Source organism: Arachis hypogaea, chromosome 14, assembly GCF_003086295.3.
Source record: "Arachis hypogaea cultivar Tifrunner chromosome 14, arahy.Tifrunner.gnm2.J5K5, whole genome shotgun sequence".
NCBI classification, from domain to species: domain Eukaryota; kingdom Viridiplantae; phylum Streptophyta; class Magnoliopsida; order Fabales; family Fabaceae; genus Arachis; species Arachis hypogaea.
The window spans coordinates 132,846,667-132,873,790 of NC_092049.1; the positions used below are offsets into that span (position 1 = coordinate 132,846,667).

Consider the following 27,124-nt stretch of genomic DNA (forward strand, 5'->3'; position numbering starts at 1 on the left):
TATTTTTTTTTTGAGAAATACAAACAAATTAAAAAATAAATTATTGAAGAAATAAACTTTATTTTACAATTGTGCCAAAAAAATTATTGGACCTTATACTTGAGCAATTTTGATTTTATTTTGTATAATGATTCAATAATATTTTTGTCTAAGATCCAACAACACATTAAGATAATTTCAAATGACAATTTTATCCACAAGATAATTTTCTAATAATTATTGCACACTTCTAACCACCCTTAAGAATATTAAAAAGTTGTGAAACTAAATCCACCAAATGTCATTATTTTATTTAAAGGTCAACTCTTGGCCATCTTTAGCCATTAATATTTTAAACACTAGAGACTTCACCTAAATAAAATTCTAAATATTCTTTTAAACACAGATTTTAACTAGTCACCTCTCTATTGTGGTAACTAAAAATTTAGAGCTGCAGTGCCTCCTCTCCTTGCCAAGTTCGTCTTCTCCCGCACTGCGCACCTCCTCCCGCGACGAGCTCCCTCTCCCCCTGCGAAGAACTTCTCCATCCGCGATGCGCAGTTCCATAGGCAACCCGCTGCTCCCCCGCACGCCTCTTTCATTCTAGGTCTCCTCCACCGTCACGATCCTTCTTCGTCTAAGGTAATTCTACTTGCACAACTATATATGATTGAGAGTTTTGTAAAAATAAATGTTATGTAGATGTGCTAAACTCTAATTTTTAAAGAATAAGTAGCATTTTTGAATTCAGAAACTTAACTAATAAAATTTGTTTGGAACAAAAATATCGATACGATATTTTTTATGGACCCATTAAGAAGATAATTTTTTTTCCAATAGCCAATCCAAAACTAACCCTTTCCCTTTTAGTTTTAGGTTTTCAAGGCAATTTCAAGTCCCGGAACCGTAGTTGAGTGAATTGGTATATGAATTGCGAAAAGCTCAGGAATCCAAGCATGCATAAGAAGAAGAGGCTGAAGCACACAGTGAACAAAGCAAAAGAGAAATCCACCATGGAGAAGACGATGAATGACAAGAGCAAGAGCATTCACGACATCCTCCCTCTTGACCTGATTCACAGAATCCTTCTGCGGGTGCCAATCAGACATCTCGCTCGCCTCAGGTGCGTTTCCAAGCTGTGGTGCTCTCTCATTTCTGATCGTGACTTTGCTGAATTGCATTTTCACCACTCTACCGCTGTCACCAACGCATGCTTCTTCATGAAAAACGACACTATGGCTTACTTGGTTTACTTAGACGACAATGATGCATCAGAAAAAGTGGTGTGTCCCCCTTTCCAGAAGAAAGCACGTTCTCATTTTACTGTCTTGGGATTCTGCAGAGGCTTTATTCTCTTCCATCGAGACCCACATTTTCTTGTGGTATGGAACCCACTGACTGGATCCAGCAAAAGAATATCCTACTCTCATATTGTTCATCGTAGTAAGCCCCCTGGCCCTAGGATTGCCTACGATGTATATCTGCATGGATTTGGTTATGATCCATCACAGAATGATTACTTACTTCTTGTAGCTTGGTGCGATTGCGAAGGACAATATCATTTGGATTGCTTTTCCTTGAGAACCAATTCATGGATTAATCTTGATGCTGCAGTCCCCAAATTATTGGGTTTTAAGAGTTTTTATCACTGGCATAATGAGGGGTTGTTCTTTAATGGCGCTGTTCATTGGGTGCCTCGCGATCTTAAAGATTACAGGGATGCTATTGTTATCTTTGATCTCATGGAAATGACTTTTTCAACTATATCTGCGCCGAAGCAACTGTCTTATCCAAGTCTTGCCTTACTCGGAGGCTGCCTAGCCTTGTATTCTCGCAATGATGATTGCGGTAACACTGACATATGGGTGATGAAAGAATATAAAGTGCACTCATCTTGGACACTCTATCAGATTCCTTGCAAGGATTTCCGGCCTCTGTGCTTATCTAGTAATAGGGATATAATTGGAAGAGGTTATACTTCGTGTGGTAAAACAGGATACTTCATATATAATGTCAGAGGAGACCTGCTCAAGCATTTTAAAAGTCTGTGTTGTCAGCTTCCCTGCCGTGAACGCAATACTGTGTATACAGAGAGTCTCTTGCCACTCCCAGTGACACTAAGGATAAGGATAACAAGAAGAAGAGGAAGAAGGAAATCAGTATGTAACTATTCTCCTATGCTTTGCACGAAGCTATTCCTGTTAGTTTTCATTGCATTTTGCATCAAGTTCCAATCAAATGTAACTTTTGTTTCTGTATGCTGAAATTTGAATTTATCAATGCTTAGGAGTCATTGATCACTGTCTTGCTTCCTGTAGTCCGGGCTTGTAGCACAGTTTTAAAGTTTAGATTATTTTCATGTCTAAAACTTTGTCTTTTACTGAGCTTTTTTTTGTGCAGGCCATCAAGTTCACCATGAATACTTTTGAACAACAAGATGTTGCTAAAGGTTAGCATCAAACAAAGAAAGAGAATTAGGAGGCAACATACAAGTGAACAGCTTGACACATGGGGAAGAACATTTGAAAAGTGCAAATGAAGTTTAGTTGGTTATGCAAAACTTTAGATGTTAATGTTTTATTTCTTAGTTGGTTATGTAAAACTTTAGATGTTTTATTTTGCAGATTGCATAATGTATTTTTCTTTTTTCATGTCAAAACCTTATGAATCCAATCCTAGAAGTTTTAATAGCAGATTCTAATAATTAAAATTTAACATATATAATCGATTAGATTAAATTGTGTTATTTTTGTTATAATTAAACCAAACAAATCGAACATTTATTTTATTTATCTATTTTATTATATAAAAATCGGATTTCTACATTTAATGATGGAGCTGACGTAGTATATTTATGAGAGTATTTTTCAATTTATTTCTTTTAACTCATTAAATATAAGTTATTACAATAAACTAACTATATCAATTATATCATATAATTTATTATAATTTATATCAATTTGATTTGGTAATATTTTTAGTTTATTTATTTTAATATTCTGTTAGTATTTTTTAATTTATTAAACCAAATTTATTGTGTGTACTAATTAATTAATTTGATTAATTTATTAGTCATTAAAATAATAAATCTTTGAATAAAATAGGCAACTGAGATATTTTCAACTAATAATTAAATCAAATTAAATAAAATCATATATATTGAACTAAATTCAAATAATGTGAATTAAAGACTAAATTAAAATAAGATAATTTCTTACTTATTCAAGTTGAGTGCAATAAATACAAATTAATTTTGTTAGATAATCATAATTGTCTGGTCTACTATATATAGATGGCCACACAAAATTATAAGAATCGTGATTTTTATCGCTCTTGCTATTTCAACTCTTTCTTTTCTTCTTCTTTTTTTTCTTTATGTATAATTTCTTTTATGTATAAATGTACCCAAAATGAGAAAGTATGGATGAGTGTTTTATTGATTGTTTGTTTGGTGAATATATCTCAATTTTTCGAAGTGGCCGATGTATTTTTTTATAGTATTAGATAAAAAATATTTGTTAAAATGAATATACCCATTGTAACGAATTTTTTTTAATTGTTATATTTTTATGTCAGTCATGTAAATTCTTTGAAGGTACAAGATAATAAAATAGGTTGACTTTAATATCATTAGAAGCTAAATTTAATGGTTCAAATAAGCACTACTAATTATGTTAAAAAAGTAATTTTGTAATAATAATGTGATTTATATATTAATTTTTTCGAGTAAATTTATTTCAAAATGTAAAAATTAGACTCAATTACGCTAAAATTTTAAAGGTAATATAGAATTTGGCAACAAAATTAACATTCATTAAGGAAATAAATTTATTTATGGCTATTTTCTAATTATAAATAATAACAAGACTTATGAAAAAATATTAATATCATCATTCTTATTAATTAAATCATAATATTTTGTAGTCGATAGTTTTATAGGCGAAAAATATTAAGTAATTACGTAAAAATTAGCAACGAACAAGCAATAAGGATTTAGAAAAAATCTATTATATAATACCAATTTCATAATTAAAATATGTCACATATCATATTCTCATATATTCTATTTATTATCTATTCTATTATATAAAAATCAGGTTTTGCACTTAATGATGGAGTTGACGTGACATGCTTATGAGAGTGTTTAGCGATTTATTTCTTTTAACTCATTAAATATAATTTATTATGATAAATTAACTATATCAACTAATTGATTTGATTAGATATTTAACTATTACATAATTTATTATAATTTATATTAATGTGATTTGGTAGTATTTTTTAATTTATTTCTTTTAATGTTCTATTAGTATTTTTTAATTTATTTTTTTAATTTATTAAATCAAATTAATTATACTAATTATCTGTATTAATTAATTAATTAGATTAATTAATTAATCATTAAAATAATAAATCTATATAAAATTGGTTCTCGAGATATTTTTTACTAATAATTAAATCAAATTAAATCATATTTATTGAGCTAAATTTAAATCATGTGAATTAAGGACTAAATTAAAATAAGATAATTTTTTACTTATTCAAATTGAATGCAATAAATAAAATTAATTTTGTTAGATAATCATGGTCTTCTGGTCTTCTATATATAAATAGCCACACAAAATTATAAAAATCATCATTTTTATCGGTTTTGCTATTTCAACTCTTTTTTTTATGTATAAATGTACTCAAAATGAGAAGGTATGGATGAGTGTTTCATTAATCGTTTGTTTGACAAATATTATAGTTTGAAAATGTCTCAATTTAGTACAAAATCATAAAATGAATAGCATACTCAAAACATATCCAATCCGTATTAACTATCATTGTTTATCAGTTACGTTATGATAAATCTGGTTATTAAAAAAGATTAAAATTAACTTAAATATACACAATATTATTTCATGCTTTTTATTTTTATTTTATTATCATAAAAAGTCATACATATTATAAGAGAACCTCGTCTTTTTACCAACGGTTCTTCCATTCAATAGTTTCTATAAAGAAAAAAGCATAATAATATTGTGTTTGGCAAGAATATACAGGATTTTGAAAGGTTAAAGCATAGGTTTAGTCCTTAACATATTCGTAGACAAAGTGTAGAGTAGATAAAAAGATAGCTAGCTAGTAAAAGAATAAATGGTTAAAACTTTCTCAATACTAACAGTCATAGTGTATGATAGGTGTTCTATAACTTTTTTGAATTTGATTGTTTCTTTATTATTATATGTTGTGCTGTTTAATTTATACTAAAAAGACTTATGATAATCATCTTATCATGGTGGTGTAAAAGTTCTATTATATTTACTTTGTATGCTTTTAAATCTCATGTCCTTGATGGATATTTGTGATTGAATAATTATTAAGAGAAATCGGTTTAATATCTATTTCATATTCTATTTAAATTATAATAGTGCGTAAATATTTTTTTCATAATAAATAATGCAATTTTTTCATAAAAACAACGTTTAAATAATTATGAAATTAGGTTATACCACAGACGATGATAAATATCTTGGCATTAGATCTGCTATAAAACAAATTTTTAGAAATATTATATTGTATTATATAATATAGTTATATTTTTCTTATCTTTAATCTACATTATTTAGATTGACATATTTCAAAAATGGTTATTCAAATTTTTTTAAATTATTAAATCAAATCAGTTACAAACTAATTAATTAGGTTGATTAAATATCTAGATATATTATAATTTAATATAATTTAATTTATATAGATACATGACTTTTATAGTTTTATTATTTATTGTAATAAATTTTAGAGATAATTTTTACAAGTTATAATTTATTTTTTTATCTGCATATTCAAATTTTAAGAATAATTTTTTCAATTTTGTATTTATAAATAAATTATTTTCTATATGAATTTTTTATGAATTTTTTATTGCGCAATTTACTTTAACAAAAATAAATTAATTTATGAAAATTTAAACTTGAGCGCTTGCTATGGTTAAACTCAAACTTTAATTTATTTTGTCATATTATTATAAATATTAAATTCTTTAATTAAACACTTATTTTTATATGTTACTTTTATATTGGTAATTAAATTTCAGTTATTACACAAATATTATATTTTAGGTAATTGTATTTTTTTTTTGTTATTTTAAAAATTATTATATAATTTTAAGATCATTTAATTATGTTTAGTTTTTTAAAAGCATTGTCATTATTGAAGAGTAACTAATGTTTGTGATAGTCTAAAATTGAGAAATAAAAATACAAAATATTAATATATTAAGTTTTTGAAGTATACATCTTAAAGTAAATATATGTGATTAAAATTAATGATCATAATTAAAAGTCTTTATTTTATTTCAATTTGTTCAGGACATGTTTATCTTAAATTTTATTTCTTTATTAATTAGTATTTTTTGTACATTTAATTGTCATTAATTTGTATAAAATAAAATGTATAACTTAAAAAAATAAATATGCGTCTAAAAAATAAAAAAATATATTTTTTTTAGTAAAAAATTTATGTCGCTTTAGCTTTTTTCTTGGCATCATATCTTACATTTTTACTATAATTAAAAGTTAGAGGTAAATTCTTAAATATAAATTAGTAAAAAAAAATATAATACTTAATAAATTATCATAATCATATTTAAAGGTATTTAAGTTATTTTCATATAATAAAAGTGATATTTTTCAAAAAATATTTATATATAATCTACTAACAAATATATGAGATATTTATCATAATTTTTATTTTTAATAAAAATATCATTGTATTAAAATGATACATTTTAAAGATGTATAAATGAGATTTTTATTAAAAAAAATTTACAAGATAGCAAATACATTTTTATTTTAATGTTATCTTTAATATTTAGTTTTAATTTTACCTTTAGAGATTCAATATGTTTCAATTATAGCATTAAGGTGAACAATATTAATTATAACTAATCAATTATATTATCTGATTTGAATAAAATTAAATAAATATTAAATTATTTAATAAATAATAAATAAAAAATAAAATAAATGAATTTAATTTAAATTATTCTCTTATTGTTTTCTATACCTAGGAATCAGAATGTGCTTTTATGTATTTTGTTAATAGTTCTTAAAGAAGTTACTATTTTATTTACTAACATTTTAATTTTTTTTATAATATTTTCATAAAACTTGATTAATAAGTTCTTCTTCACAATATTTTTCTTGAATTTTTTAACAAAATATATCTTTATTTTTGTCTTTCATCTTTTATATTCATTGATTATACTAATTTTTTTTACAGTGTATTTTTATCAACTACATACATTATTTTTCTATTTTTTTTTACTTTTTTAATTATCTTATTACCTTATTTTTAATTATTTATTTTACTTTCACTCCTCATATGTTTATTGTATTTTACTTCATCTTAATTTTAATTTCATTGTTAACTTTCAATTATATAAAATTCAATAGTTTCTTTTAAAACATGCTCAAATATATTATCTATTATATACAATCATTAGGATAAATAAACAAATATAAATTGAATATATAATTTAATTTTAATTTAAATTAAAAACTAAATGGATTGTCAGAAAAATAGCAACCAATTTTATTTTTAATTTCTCTATAATTTATTTAAAGATAAAAATCTCTCTATAACTACTAATATCGCCGATAACAAAATTATAAATCTTTATAAACTAAAAAATATATATTTAAAATAAATAACACATATATCATTTTAAAGTTATTAATCATAGACTATGGATAAATTTTTTAAAAAAAATTATGGATCAATATGTAACTTTTTTATATTTTTATTTTTTTTCTAAAATTTTGCGGACTTATCAACATTCAAGTTGTCTATATATTACTTCTCAAAATATTATGATTTCACAAGTTATAATACGTGGGATAAATCACCTTTATAAACTATTTACAAACCAATTTTACGTATATCCCCCAAAATAAAAAAGGCTATGTGCATGTCTCAATTTATATATCTATATAAATCAAATTTATGAAGTTCGAATTATGTGTTTCCGTAGTAAATCAAATCTATAAGATTCGAATTACTTGGATACTATCTATGCTACTAAATCAAATGAAGGAGATTCGATTTACAATGAGCTGGATTGCTACTAAGTGAGTATAAATCGAACCTTATTACTTCGATTTAGCATGGACCATATAAATCAAAATTTATAGATTCGATTTAGTAGGGGATGACATAATTTGAATTCTTTGAATTCAATTTACAATGTCAAGTAATTCGAATCCTATAGATTCGATTTACTTCTTATTACCCTAATTTGAATTCATTAAATTCGATCTAAATAAAAATGTAAATGGAAACAACTAGGTAACATTTTGGGATTTGGGTGATTCAAGTAATTTTGGGGTGACTTTAGTTTATCAACGTAAAATAACCTAATATGTAATATTAGTTATTATTATATATATGAAAAATATGAGTTATTTATGCATTGTTTGGATTAGAAGAATTTATAGAAAAATAAAATGTTGGAGAATAAAATGGATGAAAAAATCAATTTTTTATTTTTTGTATCAACAAAAAAATTGAATGGAAAACATAAAAGTGTATGTGGAGCTCATGTAAATTTTTTCTCTTCAAATTTGCGAAAAAAACTTATGCAGAAGTGCAAACATGAGTAAAAGTACAGAGTTACCATTTGAATTATAATTTATATATAATATATAAAAACATTAATATAATTTTACTCTATTATAATTTTTTCTCTTCTTACTTTTCCTTCCATCCAAGCAAAAGAAATTTTTTTTCCTATTTTTTTTCCATTCATTTTTTCTTCATCTAAGCAACATACAAAAAAATATAATTTTCTTTTCATTTTCTTTCCTCTCATTTTCTTTCTTTCCATTTTTTTTCCTCTTATTTTTTATCTTATATCCAAATAATAGCTTAGTGTTTATCCATTTATCTTCTATTAATATTGTTATAACAAGGATACATGTGACTTTATAAAAATGATATAACCTAAACTTTGATTATTTATGAATTTATTGAGTGGCTAGAATAGCTCCACGTCACGAACCAATGAATGTTAGCAATAGGGATTATCACAAAAACAACCAAAGCAGGTATTTGCAGGGATTACTCGCATTTTGGGACTAGATGGGGTCATAGGGGTGGCAATATGTACCCTACCCACGGGTACCTAACCCGATCCCACCCGGTCGGGTAGGGTTGCCAACCCGATCCGCAGCGGGTAGGGTAGGGTACGTGTAGGATTTTCGTGTGGGTCAGGTAGGGTACGGGTTGAGCCTCAACCCTACCCGACCAACCCGCACCCTATATATGTATATGTTATATTCTTATATAAAAATATGTTCTAAGTAGATGTTGAATCAAATACCTCTCACTAAGTGCAAAAGATCCTTAGTCATTAAAAGAAGATCATTAATTGATAATTTAATAAACTTTTTTTACATAAAAGTCAGTTCTATTTTAAATTATTATCAAGTTATTTAATAATGTTGCATATTTTTTTGTAACCCGCGGGTAGAGTCGGGTACCCGCGGGTTAAGAGCGGGTAGGGTTAGGGTTGAGATATTCTCAACTCGCGGGTAGGGTAGGGTTGAGTTAATATAAAAATCTCAACCCGCGGGTAGGGTTAGGGTTGACTCCAAACCTTACCCTATCCTACCCATTGCCACCCATACTGGGGACTCTTGAAATCCTCATGACCTGCCATGCGAAAATGGATGGGGACAAGGGGTGGCAAACAGGTTGAAATCCATCGGACTAACCCGCATAACCCGCCAAAAAGATGGGTTGGGTTGAAAATTTGAAATCGCCAAACTTAAAAAGCCCGCTTACCTCCGCACCGCCTAATCATGGGTTTTGGCGGGGGGCAGACTTTTTCGTTGGGCCAAACTTTTATTTTGTCAGGGTCATTTTTTTGTAAATTTTTATGATGTTATTGATCTACAAGAGGGTGAAGATGATAATTGAAGATGTTCTAAGTTATATTTTGGATTATGTTTTATGTTTGATTGATTATAAACTTGAAAATATTTAATTATATATTTTGGATAATATTTATTTTACTTTAGACAATGTTGGTTTTATTATTTTGTTTCAAAAAATTTAGTTTATAATTATGTTTATTACATATTTATAATTATAAAGACTTTAATGTGTGTGAATTTAAAAATTATAATTTTTTTATATTTTTAGAAATTATAAATTTATTAAAATGGTTGTGAAATTATATATATTGTTTAATATTTAATGGTTTATAAAAAAAAGGAGAGTCCATCAGCCTACCATTAGGCGGGGTGGGAGAGAAATTCAGGACCGCCTTATTAGGCGGGGCAGGGCGGGCCAGCCCACTAGATGGCGGACTTTTGGCGAAACAGGGCGGACTTTCTATATTTGAGTATATATATAATTTATAACCGATAAACTCATATAAATTTGATATAATTCAATCTTAGGTTCTTTGTCTTTTAATTTCAATCTTTGAGTCATAGTCTTCCTTCTAAACGCAGTAAAAAAAATCAATAAAATAAATATTTTACTTATTGATATATGTAAATAATTTACATATTTAAATAAAATATTTTTAAAATTATATATATCAGTAAAATCCCTTATATTATATGTAATATGCAAATTAAATAATTTTAAAAAATAATCGTCATCATAATGATAAAAAATAAAAAATAATAGTTGTTTAACAAGTGTAGTAAAAAAGAAAGTTTAGTGTTTTTTTAATAAATTTGACTTCAAAAAATTTCAAACTAAATATCTCAACAAAATTAACTTGATGCTTAGTGTGCTATAAATCCCAAAAGCCAATGCACCTTGCAGCACCTCACACCAGATAGTATAAAACTAACTTAGATCCTTCTCAATTCTCATACAAACGTATGACTAGTTTTTATGATATAGAATTAAAAATGGTTCTGCGAAAAGGTCTCAGATACAATGCGGAGACAGCAGATTCTGACATATGATTGTTCTTTAACATTTAAGCATTTATTACCTCATCTCTAGCTATTAAACAACCAAATGAAAATGAAAATGAAAATGGAAGGAGCTAGTAAGTTAAGTAGTCTTTTTTGTAATGCTACTTGGATAGAAGCCAAGAAGAAACAGGAAAAGGAACAGCGACACAAGACTGTTATTAGTGTCCGCAGCATACCTAACAATGCGAAATTTGGAAAGAAAATCATACTTCCAAACTCTAAGTTGTTGGCCTGTATGTTCGTTGTTCACTAATATGCTTGCTCCATATTCTCTTCCTTTATTTGACCCCATTGTCATTCTAATCTTTGGCAACATCATCATGTTGTTCAAAACATTCTTGGCCTGCAAAGAATATCAGCGGGAAAAGGTCACAGCTTTAGACATGAAAACATAGCTAAACCTTAAGCCTCACCATAAGACTGTACTGTAAGAAGCAAGAAAGTGATTAATGATAAATTATAATTTCATACCATCAATAGTCAAATCTCATATCTGAATGCAAATTTATGCATGATGCATCTTGTTTGGTACTTTTTCATTAATCACAAAGATATAGGGTGCAAAGCATAGGAGAATAGTTTACATACCAGTTTTCTTCTTCTTATCCCTATCCTTAATGTCACAGGGGAATGGAAAGAGACTCTCTGTATATACAGAGAAACTTCTATGGAAGTTATAATATTCAGAAAGAGGTAGAGGAGAATAATTTAGAAGCTTTCCACTGACGTTATATTTAGCAAACCTTATCTTGCAATACCGGGGAATAAAATTTAACGCAATAATGTCATTTCCATTGGACATGCATAGAGGTAAATTGTTACCATAAGGAATCTCATACATTAGAATCCAAGATGACGGCACTTTATATTCTTTCATAACCCATATCTCAGTTTTATGGTTGTCAATGTCATACGAATACAAGGCTAGGCACCCTCTTAATATGGTGAGATAGATGGGATAATCCCCTACGAGTTGTTGTGGCATAGATATCTTGGAGAAACTCCTTTCCTTCAAATCAAAGATAAGAATACCGTCATCAATGCAGTCTTTACTAGAGTAACACAACCAATGAATAGCGCCATGTAAGAACCACCCAGAAAGTTGCTGCTTCCGCCTACTGATGGATTTGGGAAGTGCTGCATCGAGATTAATCCATGAATTGGTTCTCAACGAAAAGCAAACTAAGCGGTGTTGGTTGTAGTTATCAAGCCAAGATAGAACTATTAAATAGTCATCACGTGATGCATCGAAACCAAATCCATATCGAAATGCATCATCGGGCTGGATCTCTGAGGCGATATGAGAGTAAGATATTGTTTTGCTGGATCCGGTCAGTGGATTCCATATAACAAGAAAATTAGCTGGTTTTTCCTCTAAGAGAAGAAAGCCTCTGCAGGATCCCAAGAGACGAAAAAGAGAACATGGCGTCTTCTTGGAAGGGAGAGATACCACTTTGAATGTTGGTGGTGCTGCTGCTGTAACATCAAATAGCGTGTCTAAGGAAACACAGCATGCATTAGTATGGTCTTTTACCAAGACCGAACCGGAAGATGCGGCAGAGTAGAGGTTGTAATGCGATTCCGCAAAGTCTGGATCGGAAATGAAAGAGTGCCAAAGTTTTGAAACGAATCTGAGGCGAAACAGGTCTTCGGCGGGTACCCTCAGAAGGATTCCGTGAATGAGCTCGGGAGGGAGGATGTCATTCATGCCCAGTTGCTTCCTCTCCATGCTCCTTCTCTTTTTGTTTTGTGGTCAGGGTTGTCAGCTGTGACAATTCACATAACATGTGATCTCTCAGCCGTTAAATTTAATATTTTATTATTTTTATTTTTTAATTAATTATAGTTCCTTACACCCGATACTTGTGTAACCGCCTGGAAAGAACGCGAGAATAGTATTTCAGTTTTAAAACAATTGAAATAGCAAGCGTGGACTTCATTTTTTCTAGTTTCAAACAGAAAACATTTTATGGCTTTACAAGGTAGCGTTTTCTATTTTCCATTTTCAAATAATTCAAAAATTCACCACCGCAAGTAATAATTAACAAAACAATTAACAATTTCTATGGACCATAATAATTAATAAAAACACTTCACTAAACAAACAATAACAAATAAAATACTCAAAACTCAAACAAATAATTTTACAATACTCATATTTCCAACAAATTCAAAAAAATAAAAATTAATATACGGAGAATTCTAATAAAAAGAATTTTAATGTAAAATATATTACGATTCTAAATCACTATTATCACTGATATTTATAATTTAAATTAAATTTTAACTAAAATTCTAATTTTTAATTAATCTAATATTTAAAATTTAAAAATTCTAACTATCGGCCTATCACTTATAAACAAATACTCTAATCGACTCAATATTACTAATATTTTTGATCTATCCTGGTGAAAATAAATTTTATTCACTAATGTCTTCGTTGATGCTATCAGCAATATGGACAATTTCATCCAACTGACAAATATAATTCGGATCGTCCTCTATGTCCGTAATTTTGAATCTTGTGGTGTTGCCTAACTTTTTTCTCTTGGATGTGGTTTGGAGGTGAAAGTAGTTGTAAAATGTAATTCGAAAGAAGTGAATTGGAATTGTTTATATAAACACACGACTAGTCGATATATCTGCTAGAAGCCCCCACAGGAGAACACCATTAAAATTAATGTTGACGGCTCCTTTTTGAGCTACTCTAATAATGCTGCCTGCGGAGGTATTTTTCGAAATCATTTTAGGAGGCTTCTTGAAAGCTTTTTCATGCAACCTTAGTAGCTGTACTATTATGCATGCTGAGTTTTGGGGCATTAGCTATGGTCTTCAATTAGCAGTTACAAATAGATACGTAAATATCATGTAGAATCTAATTTCTTGGCAGCTCTAAAACTCATCAATAATGGGTGCCTTGATAGTCATCCGTTTGCACCTCTCGTAGAAGATATTAGAATTCTTTCCCGTTGCATTCCCACCATTGCTTGGAGTTACACTCTTCGAGAAGGAAATATTGTTGCGAATCATCTTGTCAAAATGGGACAGAATTTTCTCCTTGGCTTACATATTTTTGTTGTTGTCCCATCAAATATAAGTCACTTGTTAATTTTTCTTTTCTTGTTTTTGGTTTTTCGACTCCTATTTCACAAAAAAAAAAAATATAGACACACAATTATCTGTGGGCTACGGTTTCCTATAAATCGAATCTACTCAATTCGATTTAGCATGGGTTCTAAATTCAATTTACTATGGACTTTAAATCGAAACTCATTGATTTGATTTACTATGGACTATTTCACTAAAATCGTTTTTTATAATAATTCGAACCTAATAAATTCGATTTATAAATATATCTACTAATTTAAATTCAATTGATTTAATTTATATTAAAAAAGTGTATTAATTCGATTTATATAAATATACAACCGAAACATGTATGTAATTTATTTGCATTTAAGACATTAGTATAATATTAGCTTTTATTTCATTATTTGTTTATGTGAATTACTACCCATATAAAGATAAAGATGAAATAACGATTATGTTAAAATGTTTGTGGATCTATCAAAATTTATTTTTTGAATTTAAATTTTTTCGTTTGAATTTCATTTTATTTTTATATTTTTCATCTTATATTTTAAATTAAATAGTGTTTGAATTAAAATGAAATAATATTAAATATAATAGCTCAACTAGTACTTTATATTAGTAAAGTTTAGATATGATCCTAATCAAATCAAATCATGGTACTTATTTGTCAATTTATATGAATTTTAATATCCAATTAAACTCGTATCTTATGTTAATAAAATCTAGATATGATCCTAATCAGATCAAATCAAATCATAGTACTTAGTTATTTGTCAATGTTCAATATCGTAACGTTTAAAATTATATTAAATTCAAATTATAATAGTATTTAATTTAAAATTCAGTGTTATTATTTAAATTTGTTAATTCGTATTTATTAGTTTAAATTAAATAATATTTATTTATAATTTAAAGAAAAATATAGGAAGTCAAGAGTTTACTAACTAAGAATTGAACAACTCAACTAATAATAATTAATTTTAAATTATTTTTTAAATTTAAAATTTGATTAATTGACATTAACGGTATTTTTGAATCAAAACTTACTCTAATTAGTTTTCACTCCCATTTACCATACAAAACCACAAATCTTAATTTCTCTTTCCAATGCCCCAGGCTGCCGCGGTTTTGTCCTCGCGCCGCTAGCGCTGCCGCTAGCGCCGCCGCTGCACCGACTTTACGCCACCATTGCGTTTCTGCTTCACCCTACTCGCGTTCCATCGCGACTCCCCATCGCTCGCCCGACGCACCCTCGTCGCTCGTGACTCCCCATCGCTAGCCACTTGCACCCCACGACTCTCCATTCGTCGCGATGCAGCCACCACCAGGTCTCCATTCGCGACGCGCGATCAACTACTCTGATCCATGGCGACTCCTCCACTCGTCGCAACGCACCACCGCGAGTCTCCCCACTGTCCACACCATGTCGTCCAAGACGTCGTTGTCGACCACCCTGCGACTCTTCTCCTCCTCCTCCTATTTGGTTTTGAATTATTTTTTTAACTAGTTTTTTATGTTTCGTTTTTCTACATTTCGGATTATTCTTTTTATTATTTTTGGATGATTCTTTTTCCTATGTTTTGTATGTTTTTTTTTTTTAGGATTTGGATGATTCTTTTTATTAGTTTTGGATGATTCTTTTTCCTATGTTTTGGATGTTTTTTTTCTTAGGATTTGGATGATTCTTTATCTTATATTTTGGTGTTTTTGTTTTTTGGAGTTCGAATTTTTTTTAAAAGAGAAATTAAAGTTTGCATAATAAATGGTAAAAAGTGAATTAGAGTAAGAATAGACAATTAATAATCATTAAGTTTGTATCTTTTAAAAAAATTAAATAACCACTAATTAATGATAATTAATTAGTATATAATATAATTTAAAAATATTTATTGGCATGTTGTTGGCTAGACCCTCTTGGTTGAACCTGCAACCTCTTAAATAAGTATGATGAGACTATTTGAACTATAATTTATTGATATTTTTTTTTTGTGACTATAACTTATTGGTATTTAATACATCTTAAATAATATTAAATAATTAATTATTAATATAATTAAATTATAAAAATAACCAAATTAAATTAAACAATAAAAATTCAATTCTACTAACTATTAAAATTTTAATACTAAAATTTATATATGATAAATTTAAAAGAAATAAAAACAAAAAAAAAAGTACATAATCAGATGGAGCCTACCTGATTTTGGATCCAAATTGGAGTGATCCAACCCAATTTTCATAATTCCTATATATATATAAAGTGGACTTTGAAATATAATATTATGTTATTTTATTTTTGGCACTATTAATTTATTTAAAAAAAAATCCTTTGAAGAAGGGTGCTTTGATTTAGAAAAATTTTAAGTTAAGAAGTGACTCAAATCATGTCTCTTGTTCAATTTAAAAGCTTTAGATAATTTTATCTCAAACTAAGAAATAACTCGATTAGAGATTTTTAAATGTTCTCTTAACTTTTTCATGTAAGATTCAGTGCAAACTACAATTTAACTTGAGAATATTATATGTTTCTTCCTTAATCCGTTTTAGAATTAATGACCACTTATAGATCAAGATAACATAAAAACCAATGGAGTTTAAAAACTCACAATATGAACAAGAAGAAAAATGTTATCAACTTTTATAATTGAGTTAGCGAATTTTTTCGAGGTATAAATAAAAAAGCCATTAGCTCCACAAGTATGATCCAATACTCCTTATATTTCACAAACTCAAATTATTTTCACGTAAATCATAAGTGTCGGAATTTTCTTGCATATATTTTTTCTATCGATAAAAAAAACTACAATTTTATCAATTTGTGTCTATCCAAAGTTTATTCTAAATTAATTTTTCACTAAGTAACTCTTCGAATAATTTTAAAAAATAATTGACTTAAACTAAGTATCTAATTTTAGTTACATGAAATATGAATCAAGGGCTCGAGATATAAGTTTTTATAGTTTATTGTTAATATAATTTTATAAAATTTTATTAATTTCCCCTTTAAAAGAAAATTATTTTAACTCAAAGTCTACCCAAATTCAACAAAATAAATTATGAACAGATCCTAATTGGTGAATAAAATCAATATATCCGAGTCATAAACACTTATCTATCTCAGGGGGGGGGGGCGGGGATTATATATCATTATATATCATGCATTAAAATAATAATATTGATTAAAAAGTTAACTTATCTTTTTAATTTTTAAATATATAAAAACATTAAATATATATGTTATATGCTCAAAATATTAAAAATAAAAACCTATATTTTTTTAGATATTAGAAGAAGAAGGAGGTATGCGTGAATTTGAAATAAGCGTGGGGAAAAAAAAAATAAAGCATGCGTGAATTTAAAACAAGCGCCGAAAAAAAAAAAAAAGAAACACGTGACTTTAAATCACTTGAATAAATTTAGATGCTAAAATTGTTTGAATGTAAAAAAAATCTTTTTTTTAAAGAAAAAGAACTAAAATTACATAATTACTCTTTATTTCAAGTCGTTATAATTATTTAAATTATGAAACAAATTAGTTTTTTTAAAATAGAATAAATGTGATTTTAGAAAAAATTTTAAATATTTTTAAAATACCAATGTTTAAATAATTTTAATCGTTAATTTTAATTAATATATTATATATATTTTTTATAATTGAAATCAATATTTAAATTTATTAGAATAGCATATTTTAAGAACATTTGAAATTTTTTCTAACTTATAAGTTCCTAAAGAAATTAAAGTATCAAATAAATTCTAGCAAACACCATACTTTACGATGAACACTTTGCACTTATAGATTTCTAAAAAAAAAAAATATAAATAAATCCTCGAAGAATTGGACTCATAGGTCTTGAAATATTACAATGCTATACAATATTCCTCTTTTTCGTTTAGAACCTATTAATCTAAAATTTCGAAGAAGGGTAACGTAAAAAATAGTTATAACAATTTGGTTAAATTTAATTAAGTATTTTACTTAATTGTAATGTTTTATTTAAAATTAAAATAATTATTCAAAATTTATTTGAGACAAATTTAAAATTTTACTCTTAAATAGCATTTGGTTAGAGAGACTCAGACTAAGATTAGAGAATTGAGACTTAGTATTATATTTGGTGATAAAAAATTAGAATTAAAATTTCAATTCTTTCGATACTTTTAAGAGATTGAAATTTTAGAGATAAAGATTAAAATTTTAATAATATTTTTTTATTAAAATACCTTCATTTAACTTTTTAAATTATAAATTTATCCTTTAATTTCTATATTTATTTTAAATTAAACATAATAATAAAACATAATACATAATAAGATATTTTATACCAAATACAAATACATAATACAAAAACTTATTCAAACTAAAACTCTAAATCTCTATCTCCCATTCTAGTCTCTTAATCTCCCTTTCAAACACAGTTAAAAAATTCTCATAAAGTTAGAAATTTTTTATATCAATAAAATAAATATTTTATTTATTAATATATGTAATTTTTAAATTATATATATTAGTAACCTTTATAGTTATATTATATGTAATATGCAAATATTAATTAATATTGAAAAGACTAAACTACCAAAAGTAACCATGAAAGTTGATTCGCTGACAAAAGTAACCATAAAAGATCAAAACTCCTCGGATACTCACAATTGATTTGTTCCGTTTGTCAAAAATAGCCAAGTCTGATGTAGCCTTAGCAGAATGGCATACGTGGACTGTTTTTTGACGATTACACTTTTTGGTAGACATACGTGTACTCAGTACCATTTAGGGTCAATTTAAACCCTAATTCTTCGTTCTGCTCAGTTGGAATCCAATTTTCGCAAGGTAACCCGAGCACAGGCATCCAAGGTAACTACAAGCGAAGAACCTTAATTCCTAAATTAATTTATGCTCATAAAATTTGAGCAATGTCAAGGAGAGAGGTAACTACAAGCGAAGGAAGCAGATTTTCAGGAGCTTTACATTCAAAGATGAAAAAGAAGAAAATTATGGATGGAAGATGTCACTGTGGTGAGTATGTTGTCTTGTTGAAATTTTTGACGGTTACTAATCCTAGAAGATGGTTCATTTGTTTGTATTGGGAGAAAACCTTAGAGGATGCAGAGGCAGAGGCAGCCTTGGATGCTGCAGCAGCTGAATTTGAGGCATCTTTGGGTGCCGGAACCCAACCACAGGTAAAATATAAATTTGTTAAATTGCTTAAATATTTGTTAAGCTATTAAGTTTACTTACATTTATGTCTTATTTAAATTATAGGCACTACCACATTGAATCCATCTCATAATATGTCGTATACACCGTAAGTGCCACCACCAATTAGGCCACAATCACAAAAATAAAGAGAACAAAAGAGATCCACCAAGAGGCTTCTTCTTTCACAAGTTCAGACCACTGTGCCTCAGGCTCCAACTTTGAATACTCTACAGCAGCCATCCAATACATCTGTTAGGCCACCCACAGTGTTCCACATACAATGCAAGGAGTCAGTGCAGGCACAACTTCTAGGTTCGCACAGTTTATGCCAACACCAAGATCGCACCTTTAAGTGTGACAGAGTACGCCTCTAAACACGGTCCGTTGGAGAAGCAGCAACCTCTTTCTCTAATATCGTCAAAGGAATGGAATCAGAGTACAATGGGAGTACGCTAGAGAAGAAGAAGATGAAAAACTGCTCTAGTAGGACATAATTGATGTCACGCTCAAAAGGGAGGGGTAACACTTCTTTCTGTTCTTCTAATTTCAATGCTTAAAGAGTAACGTTTTCTTTTTTAATAAACTAAATAAATGTAATTAAATAAATGTAATTTTAACTACAAAAAAAATAATTCACATAAGGTATTCTTTAAGTTGCAATAAATGTGGACACATTGTATAATATAACAATATTTTATTGACATTTGGTCACATACAGAGTAAATTAATTGTGGGTATTTGAGGAGTTTTGATCTTCCATGGTTACTTTTGTCAGCGAATCAATCTTTCATGGTTATTTTTGGTGGTTTAGTCTATTAAAAAATAATCGTCATCATAAATTCATAATGATAAAAAACTAAAAATAATAGTTGTTTAACAAGTACCAATAAATTATAGTTCAAATGACATAATTTTTTCATACTTATCTAAGAGGTTGCGAGTTCGAGCCTTTTGTTTTTGGTGAAAAAAAAAAAAAATATATATATATATATATATATATATATATATATATATATATATATATATATATATAATATAGTTGTTTAACAAGTGTAGTGTACAGGTGGAAACAACGTAGTTTGACAAAACAGCAGCTTAATACGCCGCCCAGTCTTCAACGGTAGCTGCTCTCTCTCTCTCTCTCTCTCTCTCTCTCCAATCTGCTAAGACACACAAACCCTTTCTTAATTCTCCATTCAAATCAAATCATGATCTTCAGATAGCATCACCTCATCATACACAGCTTCCAAAACCAAAAGGTAACAACTTTGCAATCCAGTTTGCAGTTCTGTGTACTGTATTTCTTAGTGTTTTAGCTCAATCTGAAACATACCCATTATTTGATTTTTTTCATTAGTTTCCCAAAAATTCAACCTTTTTCTTTACGAAACCCTTTTCTCTCAGTCTCTCATTAGCAGTGATTTTAAGAAGGGTTATCATCACAGATGGATAGTAGCAGTGGAATTGAGAGCAATGGGCGTGTGCCACTTTCAGGGGTTGTTGCAGATTGTGTGAAACGGTGGTTCAGAGACACTCTGAAAGAAGCTAAAGCTGGGGACATAAACATGCAGGTCTTGGTAGGTCAGATGTATTACAGTGGTTATGGTGTTCCCAGAGATGACCAAAAGGTGTGTTCTTTCTTCTATTTATATCATGCTTATTAGTTATTACAAATTAATAATGCTTTTCAATCAATTTTCATTGCATCGGACTTTCTTGAGCTGTTAAGAGTTTGAGGTTCTGTTGTATTTTACTATTTGAGAATGTCCATGTTAATTGACACTAGAATCTTCAGCTGGTGACTATGAAAAATTGAAGACAAATATTAGTATTCTCTATTGGTCTTAATTTTAGTAATGAGATGAATTTTGATGCTGATAATGCATATACACCATTAGGCAATCAAATATTGTATGTTATATAACTTTAACATAGTGGGGATAAGAGTCAAATAATTTCAATGACTGAGTTATATATGAATAGATGACTGCCTATTTAGTTAGGTATGCACAATTAGATGCACCTAAATGGATGCTTCATGTGGAGTTGTGGATACATCTATAATAGCAGCATAGAATGCTTTATCATTGTTGGGTGTAATGACTTAAATAGTCTTGTGTTAAAACTTAATGTTTTGTGTTTTTAAATTTGTTGCTCCAACTCTTGACTTGTTAACTTCATGAGAAATTGAAGAAACGGATGTGAATAGTTTGTAGTGTGTGTGGATTCTGTGGGCTACTAGTTGAATAAAAAGATTAATGCTGGGATTGTGAACTACGTCTGTGGAGTCTGTCGAATCAAAGTGCTTACCTGTTTTTGAATTTTGGTTTCAAGTTCTGATGTCATTGGTTTGGGAATGTAGGGTAAAATTTGGTTGACTAGAGCATCGAGGGTTAGATCTTCAGTTTGGAAAGTTGGTGATAAGCATCCAGGTAAAACTTTCCTTTGTTGCTGACTGCATAGCATCTTTCTTTTTGTTGGGAATTCTTTGTGACTGTTTCTCGCCCGGTGCATGTATGTTAGGTTATAATGCAAGTGATTCTGATTCTGATGAATTGAAGGAAGACTCTTAAACACACTAAATGCCTAACATTTGAATGGTGAGTTTATCATAATCTTTGAATGCTTTTGTAGTGGAAATCTTTTTTTGCCATGTTTATCATCTAATGGAACAGCTTTAGGGTTGAATTATTGGAGAGATGGTTCTTTTCATGATCCTGGTTAGTGTCTTATTATTTTCTACCAGGAATAAAACATGGACTTGAAAGGTTAACATATCATTGATTGCATATCTGTGGTATATGAATGGTAAAATGAGATGTTATCAACCTTAAAAATGATTGTCATTAATCACTTTAAATCTAATTTTTGCTTAATCAATATGATAATAGAAATGCATCCAATATAGAGTTTAGAAGTTATGAATCATAAGTCATGTTAGTAGGAAACTACTAGTCAATTGGTTGGTTTTTGTTACGGTTCTTTTTTTCCCACCTCAAATTTCGATAATGTAGCTGAGGAAATCTGCTGAAACTTTTAGTTACATCAGCAGCAGGGGCTAGAATAGGGACCATATCAGTTTTGGGTTTATACAAACTCAGTTTGATCTTATATGCATGAACCTATGGATGAATATATTTGTTAGTCAATGTCAATAAAAATAAATCACAGCTATCTCACCATGTCCAAATGGACAAATATGTACCATGGTTAAGTCTCTGCAATGTGAATTAACCGAGAAACATTGTAGATACACTAATTACTCCCTCCATTCCATTTTATCTGCCATTGTCGCATTCTAGTAGACCCTGGGAGCAATATATCTGCTCAGATGTACCAAAACATGTAAGTGACAATTAAGAACGAACAAAGGGAGTGTTTATGAGTCCACATATGACAACAAATATGTGAAAAAAAATTGATGGTAGTTCTTTGATTTGGAAATGCAATGTTCTAATAGCAAATTAAATATTAAAGTAGAAAAGTTCAGTGGGCCCATAATATTAGATCAGCCTTGAGCCTTTGTTCCTGAATGCATCTTTTTCAATAATAAATGTTTGTAGGGTTTAACTGATGAGATTTGTTGGGGTGGTCAATGTCTCCCATAATCTTTGCATTGAGCTTCACATTCACAACTTACAATTCTTGTGCTCTTTTGTTTCGTAGGTATGCATGCCAGGCATCTTGCTTTGTAACAACAGTTTTCTATTTGGGTTTCTGATGTTTGTTTGATTTTACAAACTTTTGTTTTAAAGTCTAGATGTCGCTAGGTTGGACTTGGTATATCATGCATTAAGATAATCTATGGTGTAGATTTGAACCATGAAAGAGTAGCATCCATTATCATTCAAATAATCATACCATTGGATTACTTTAATGCATGATATGGTAGGTTTTGTTGGGTGTATCATAGCATGGTTCTTTGTTTCTATGACCTGTAGAAAAGGCAACATTGTTACTTTTTGTACAAGTTGTTGCTTGGTAATTGAAGGTATTTTTCTTAATCCTCTCGTTATATCATAACAAATATAAGATGATTGTACATAATAACATCATGATTGAAGTTGATGCAAGTACTAACCATACTAATCATTAATCCGATACAATAGGTCAATAGCCAACATCTTATAGTTTTTACTTGATGACCCTTCAGATTTTATAAACGATTCCACTAAAGACCATAAACACTAGATCAAACCAACTTGGGTTGGTCGAGTGGTCAGCTCACTCGTCCGCTTAAGCAAGTGTCGGGGGTTTGAATCCCGCCTTGTGCATGCAGCAACCCATTGACCAGCGGCAGACCCTTAAATGGAGCTCCGATCCGCGACGGATTAATCCTTGGCCTGTTGGGCTGGGAGATACTGTGGGCAACAAAAAATAAACACTAGATCAATGGCAAATACAATAAAGTGGTCTGCTTGCAAAGGATTTGTGCACTATCTCCTTCACCTCTATTTAGTGTGCCCTAGAAGGCCAGAAGACAATTCTTATTTTCACTTAACCAAACATTTCAGATTATTGCATAGAATATGTAACATCTCAAGTTTTTTTTTTTTTTTGAAACATTGTACATATACCCCCTAATTTTATGAAAATACCTAAACTACCCTTTACCCCTTTTTTTAAACCCTAACCCTCTCCTAACACACACACGCTAACACCAACACTTCTCACTCTCTGGAACCACAAAGAAGGAAAGAAAAGAGATAGAAAGAAACAGAGGGAGGGGAGACGGAAGAAGAGAAGAGAGGAGGGAGAAGAGAGACCGCACGGCAAGGCTTGGTCATGCCGCCGCATCGCTGTCGCGTCATTGTCACAGGGGAGAAAGAAAGATGAGCCCGCACACGAGATTGCGACGGAGAAGAATGGAGATTACCGTCATGCACTGTCATTATCGTCATGCACCGTCCTGCCTCTGGAGCCAATTGGAACCTTTGCCGTCGAGTCACACCGTTGCCGTCATTGTCGTCGCTGCGGCGGCAAGCGTGAGGGTCGACCAAGGAGAAATAGGTATGTGGAGGAGGGAGGAGCTGTTATGGCGTCGTCGAGCAACTGCCACCATCGGAGCTCGCCGTTGAGCCTGCCTGCTTCGCGTTCTGCCCTTGCTCTGCTCCACCGGGGGCTGAGCCCTGCCTCTCCCTGTTCATCAGAGCTTGTGGTGTTGCTGTGGGAGTCGCTGTTAGAGGAGAGGAACTGCCGCCACCGCTGTTCCATTGTGTCCTTCACCGTCGACGTCGGGCGGTCACCGGAGCTGCTGATGCTCCATCCCTTATTTTCTTTTTCTTTGGTAAGACTAATCTTGTTTTGCCTTGTCTTGCCATAAAGCTCTATTATTGACTCTGTCCTATCCTGCTTGATGTTTATTTCTGTTTTTTCTCAGTTTTTAAACCACCGTAGGCTATTAAATTCGCTGCCATTGTTATCGTGGTTATTCTATGTTATACTAGGGCTGTTGTTGAGGTTGCTGCAGTGAGAAATCGAAGTTGTTGCTACTACCTCGGTCCGAATTTCGTGCTCTTTCATTCTATTCTACTTCAACCTTCCTCACTTTTTATCTTGGCACTCTGGTTTGGTTTCCTCGGTCTCTTGGGACCAATTTGTGAGTAGGCTTTACATTTATAACCGTTACATTTTTTGGTTTATGCTATTCTGAGTTTTTAATTATATTTACAAAATTATTGTTGAAGAACTTTGATTTGATTAGAATAATTAATTTATTATAATTGAAAAAATATTTTTTTGAAGTTCATATCTTAGAAATTTTACATGAGACTATATATATTTGATGAAGTTTTATATTATTTTAGAACATTTGATTTTACTTGAAAATATACTTTTGAAACATTGAAGTATTTGTTAGTACTTATTGACTTTGAAATTGTGAAATGTGTTTGAAATTATTTATGATTGAAGAAGTTGAGTTGAGAAAATGTTTCTGATGAAAAAGTATTATCTGATTTGATTTGATTTGATTCGATATCTTATATATTTGAAAGATCAAAGATTTGTTGTATTTGAAATTATATGTTTTGAATTGGTTTGGGAGGCTCGTATTAGAAAACCGTAGTTAACGGCGGTTATGACGTTAACTTAGATGCATCTAACTCAGACTCCAGCTAGCAGGGGTGTTGCTAGCCTAACGTGTAGGCCACACGTTAGATCTGATATTCCGTTAGGACACACAAGAGGAAAGGGCTACCCATAGAGGTGGAGCCGCCCAAGTGTGGACTTTTGATTTGATTTCTGTATGAGAACTCCCTTATTGATTCACTTATTTATATAAATTATTATCTTCTAACTAAAATTATGTTTATATAGTCTCATGTGAATTATAGATATATTGTCTAGTCACTGGGTTGCAAAACTCACTCCGTTTTTCTAAAAATATTTTTCAGGAATAAATATTTGATTATGTGAGCCTTTCTATCCAAGAGTAATGATCTGCAATGGGTATCTATTTGTTGTTGAGTTCTTAGACGTCATCTGCTCCATATGTCACAGGCAGGATCCACCCATATTTATTTTATTTTTTTTTGTTTGTTAAAAATATGTAATTATTCATTTTAGACATTGTAAATTTATTTAAAATATTTGTAATTTTCTTATTCAACTTATATTTGAGTCGGTTAGGCTTGCTTGGGGATTATTTTTCTTAGCGCCGATCATGGCTCATTTTGGGCCGTGACAAAGTGGTATCAGAGCCAGGTTTAATCTGTGTAATATGGAGCAAGTGTCCTATGGTAGGTTCACAATTGTATAAATAGAAGCGCGCCTATTTGTACAAATTGTGACACTATCAGAGGCCTATAGGAATGTCATCCTTGTCTTTTTGTCATCCTTGTCTTCTGGTTCTTGTCATCACGAGTCATCTGTCGATTCTTGACACCTCTTTCCTCTTCTTTGTACCCAACCTTGAGTTATTATTTGGTAGCTTTTCTTGAACTTGCTTTTGCAATGACTTTAGTTTCGGTTTTGGTTCATGATTCCTGCCTTGTAGCTAATTCTAATCTTCCTCGTTTTTGTGAATATTTGCTTTAATCTTCTTCATATTCATGTTGTTTTCTATGGTTTCTGATTTCAAGATTTCATCCATTATCTAGAAGATTCGATATGTTTTTGCTGTGAATTATTATCTTATTCCTGTTATAGAATTGTATTTAGATTTGTGGATTATGGATTTACTTAGCTACTGATTGAGACGCTTTGTTCTGGATTTTGATAAAACAAGTTTGTTCTTCTTATGTTGATGATCTTTGAAGTTAACATAATTTTGAACCACTCGTGATTTTTTCTTTCGAATCAATAAATTAAAAAAAAAAAAAAAACTGTTATTCGGTTGCTCAAGTAGAAGAACTACGTGACAAACATATGCATGGAGTGTTATTCTTGTTTGCTAGATTGGAATTATAATTTTCTCTGTTTAGGTGTGGCAAATTTTTTATGAAGTGTTAGCTGATTTGAAGATCTTTTCCGATCTGAAAGTTTGATTGAGTTTTTTGTTTGATAATTTGTTCTGCTATGGTTTTCTTTGTTGAACGTGGCTTTTCTTTTAAGGGCACTATTTCTTCTGGGAACCTTCAAGTTCTTCCCTTTTCAATCTTATGATTCCTTTAATTCTAAAATTTTTGGATTTCAACTTTGACTCATTTTGCTTATGCTCTGTACTGACAGCGCTTCATATTTTTCATGGTAAGAAAACTCAAAATAGCATGCAAATTATGGGGCATGAATTTTGTGCATAAAAATTTCTGTGTAGTAGTCACTTCTTCAAAACCCGTGCTTTCTTTTTTCTTTTCCTTTTTCGTTTTCCTACTGGTTGATGCTGCTTTGGATTAATACTCTTACCTTGCTGTGAAAAATAACTCAAACCAGA

General features: G+C 29.9%; 3 protein-coding genes across 8 annotated transcripts; 2 read left to right on the forward strand and 1 right to left on the reverse strand.

Annotated features, from left to right (window-relative positions):
• The first annotated feature begins 383 nt into the window (after positions 1–383).
• On the forward strand, positions 384–2,698 carry LOC112744246 (F-box protein CPR1). Its single transcript, XM_025793804.2, has 3 exons — positions 384–621; positions 850–2,138; positions 2,380–2,698. The coding sequence occupies exons 2-3, from the start codon at positions 906–908 to the stop codon at positions 2,431–2,433; spliced, it is 1,287 nt and encodes a 428-aa protein (XP_025649589.1). The 5' UTR covers positions 384–621; positions 850–905; the 3' UTR covers positions 2,434–2,698.
• An 8,139-nt stretch (positions 2,699–10,837) lies between these two features.
• LOC112744247 (F-box/kelch-repeat protein At3g23880) lies at positions 10,838–12,806 on the reverse strand. Its single transcript, XM_025793806.3, has 2 exons — positions 11,550–12,806; positions 10,838–11,304 (listed from the first exon to the last, which is right to left on the reverse strand). Exons 1-2 carry the CDS (start codon positions 12,688–12,690, stop codon positions 11,261–11,263), a joined length of 1,185 nt encoding a protein of 394 aa, XP_025649591.1. The 5' UTR covers positions 12,691–12,806; the 3' UTR covers positions 10,838–11,260.
• A 7,475-nt stretch (positions 12,807–20,281) lies between these two features.
• On the forward strand, positions 20,282–26,193 carry LOC112744248 (uncharacterized). Of its 6 annotated transcripts, XR_011871405.1 has the most exons (6): positions 20,306–20,510; positions 20,697–20,879; positions 21,614–21,683; positions 21,775–21,851; positions 24,699–24,850; positions 25,647–26,193. XR_011871405.1 is itself a non-coding variant. In XM_025793809.3 (5 exons), the coding sequence occupies exons 2-4, from the start codon at positions 20,697–20,699 to the stop codon at positions 21,822–21,824; spliced, it is 303 nt and encodes a 100-aa protein (XP_025649594.1). In that variant the 5' UTR covers positions 20,282–20,510; positions 20,656–20,696; the 3' UTR covers positions 21,825–21,851; positions 25,647–26,193. The 6 variants fall into 6 exon arrangements, 5 of the variants coding, with proteins under 5 accessions (XP_025649594.1, XP_025649592.1, XP_025649596.1 ...); XM_025793809.3 differs by lacking the exon at positions 24,699–24,850 and having other exon boundaries at positions 20,282–20,510; positions 20,656–20,879; XM_025793807.3 differs by lacking the exons at positions 24,699–24,850; positions 25,647–26,193 and adding an exon at positions 22,918–23,255 and having other exon boundaries at positions 20,282–20,510; positions 20,656–20,879.
• The last annotated feature ends 931 nt before the right edge of the window (positions 26,194–27,124 follow it).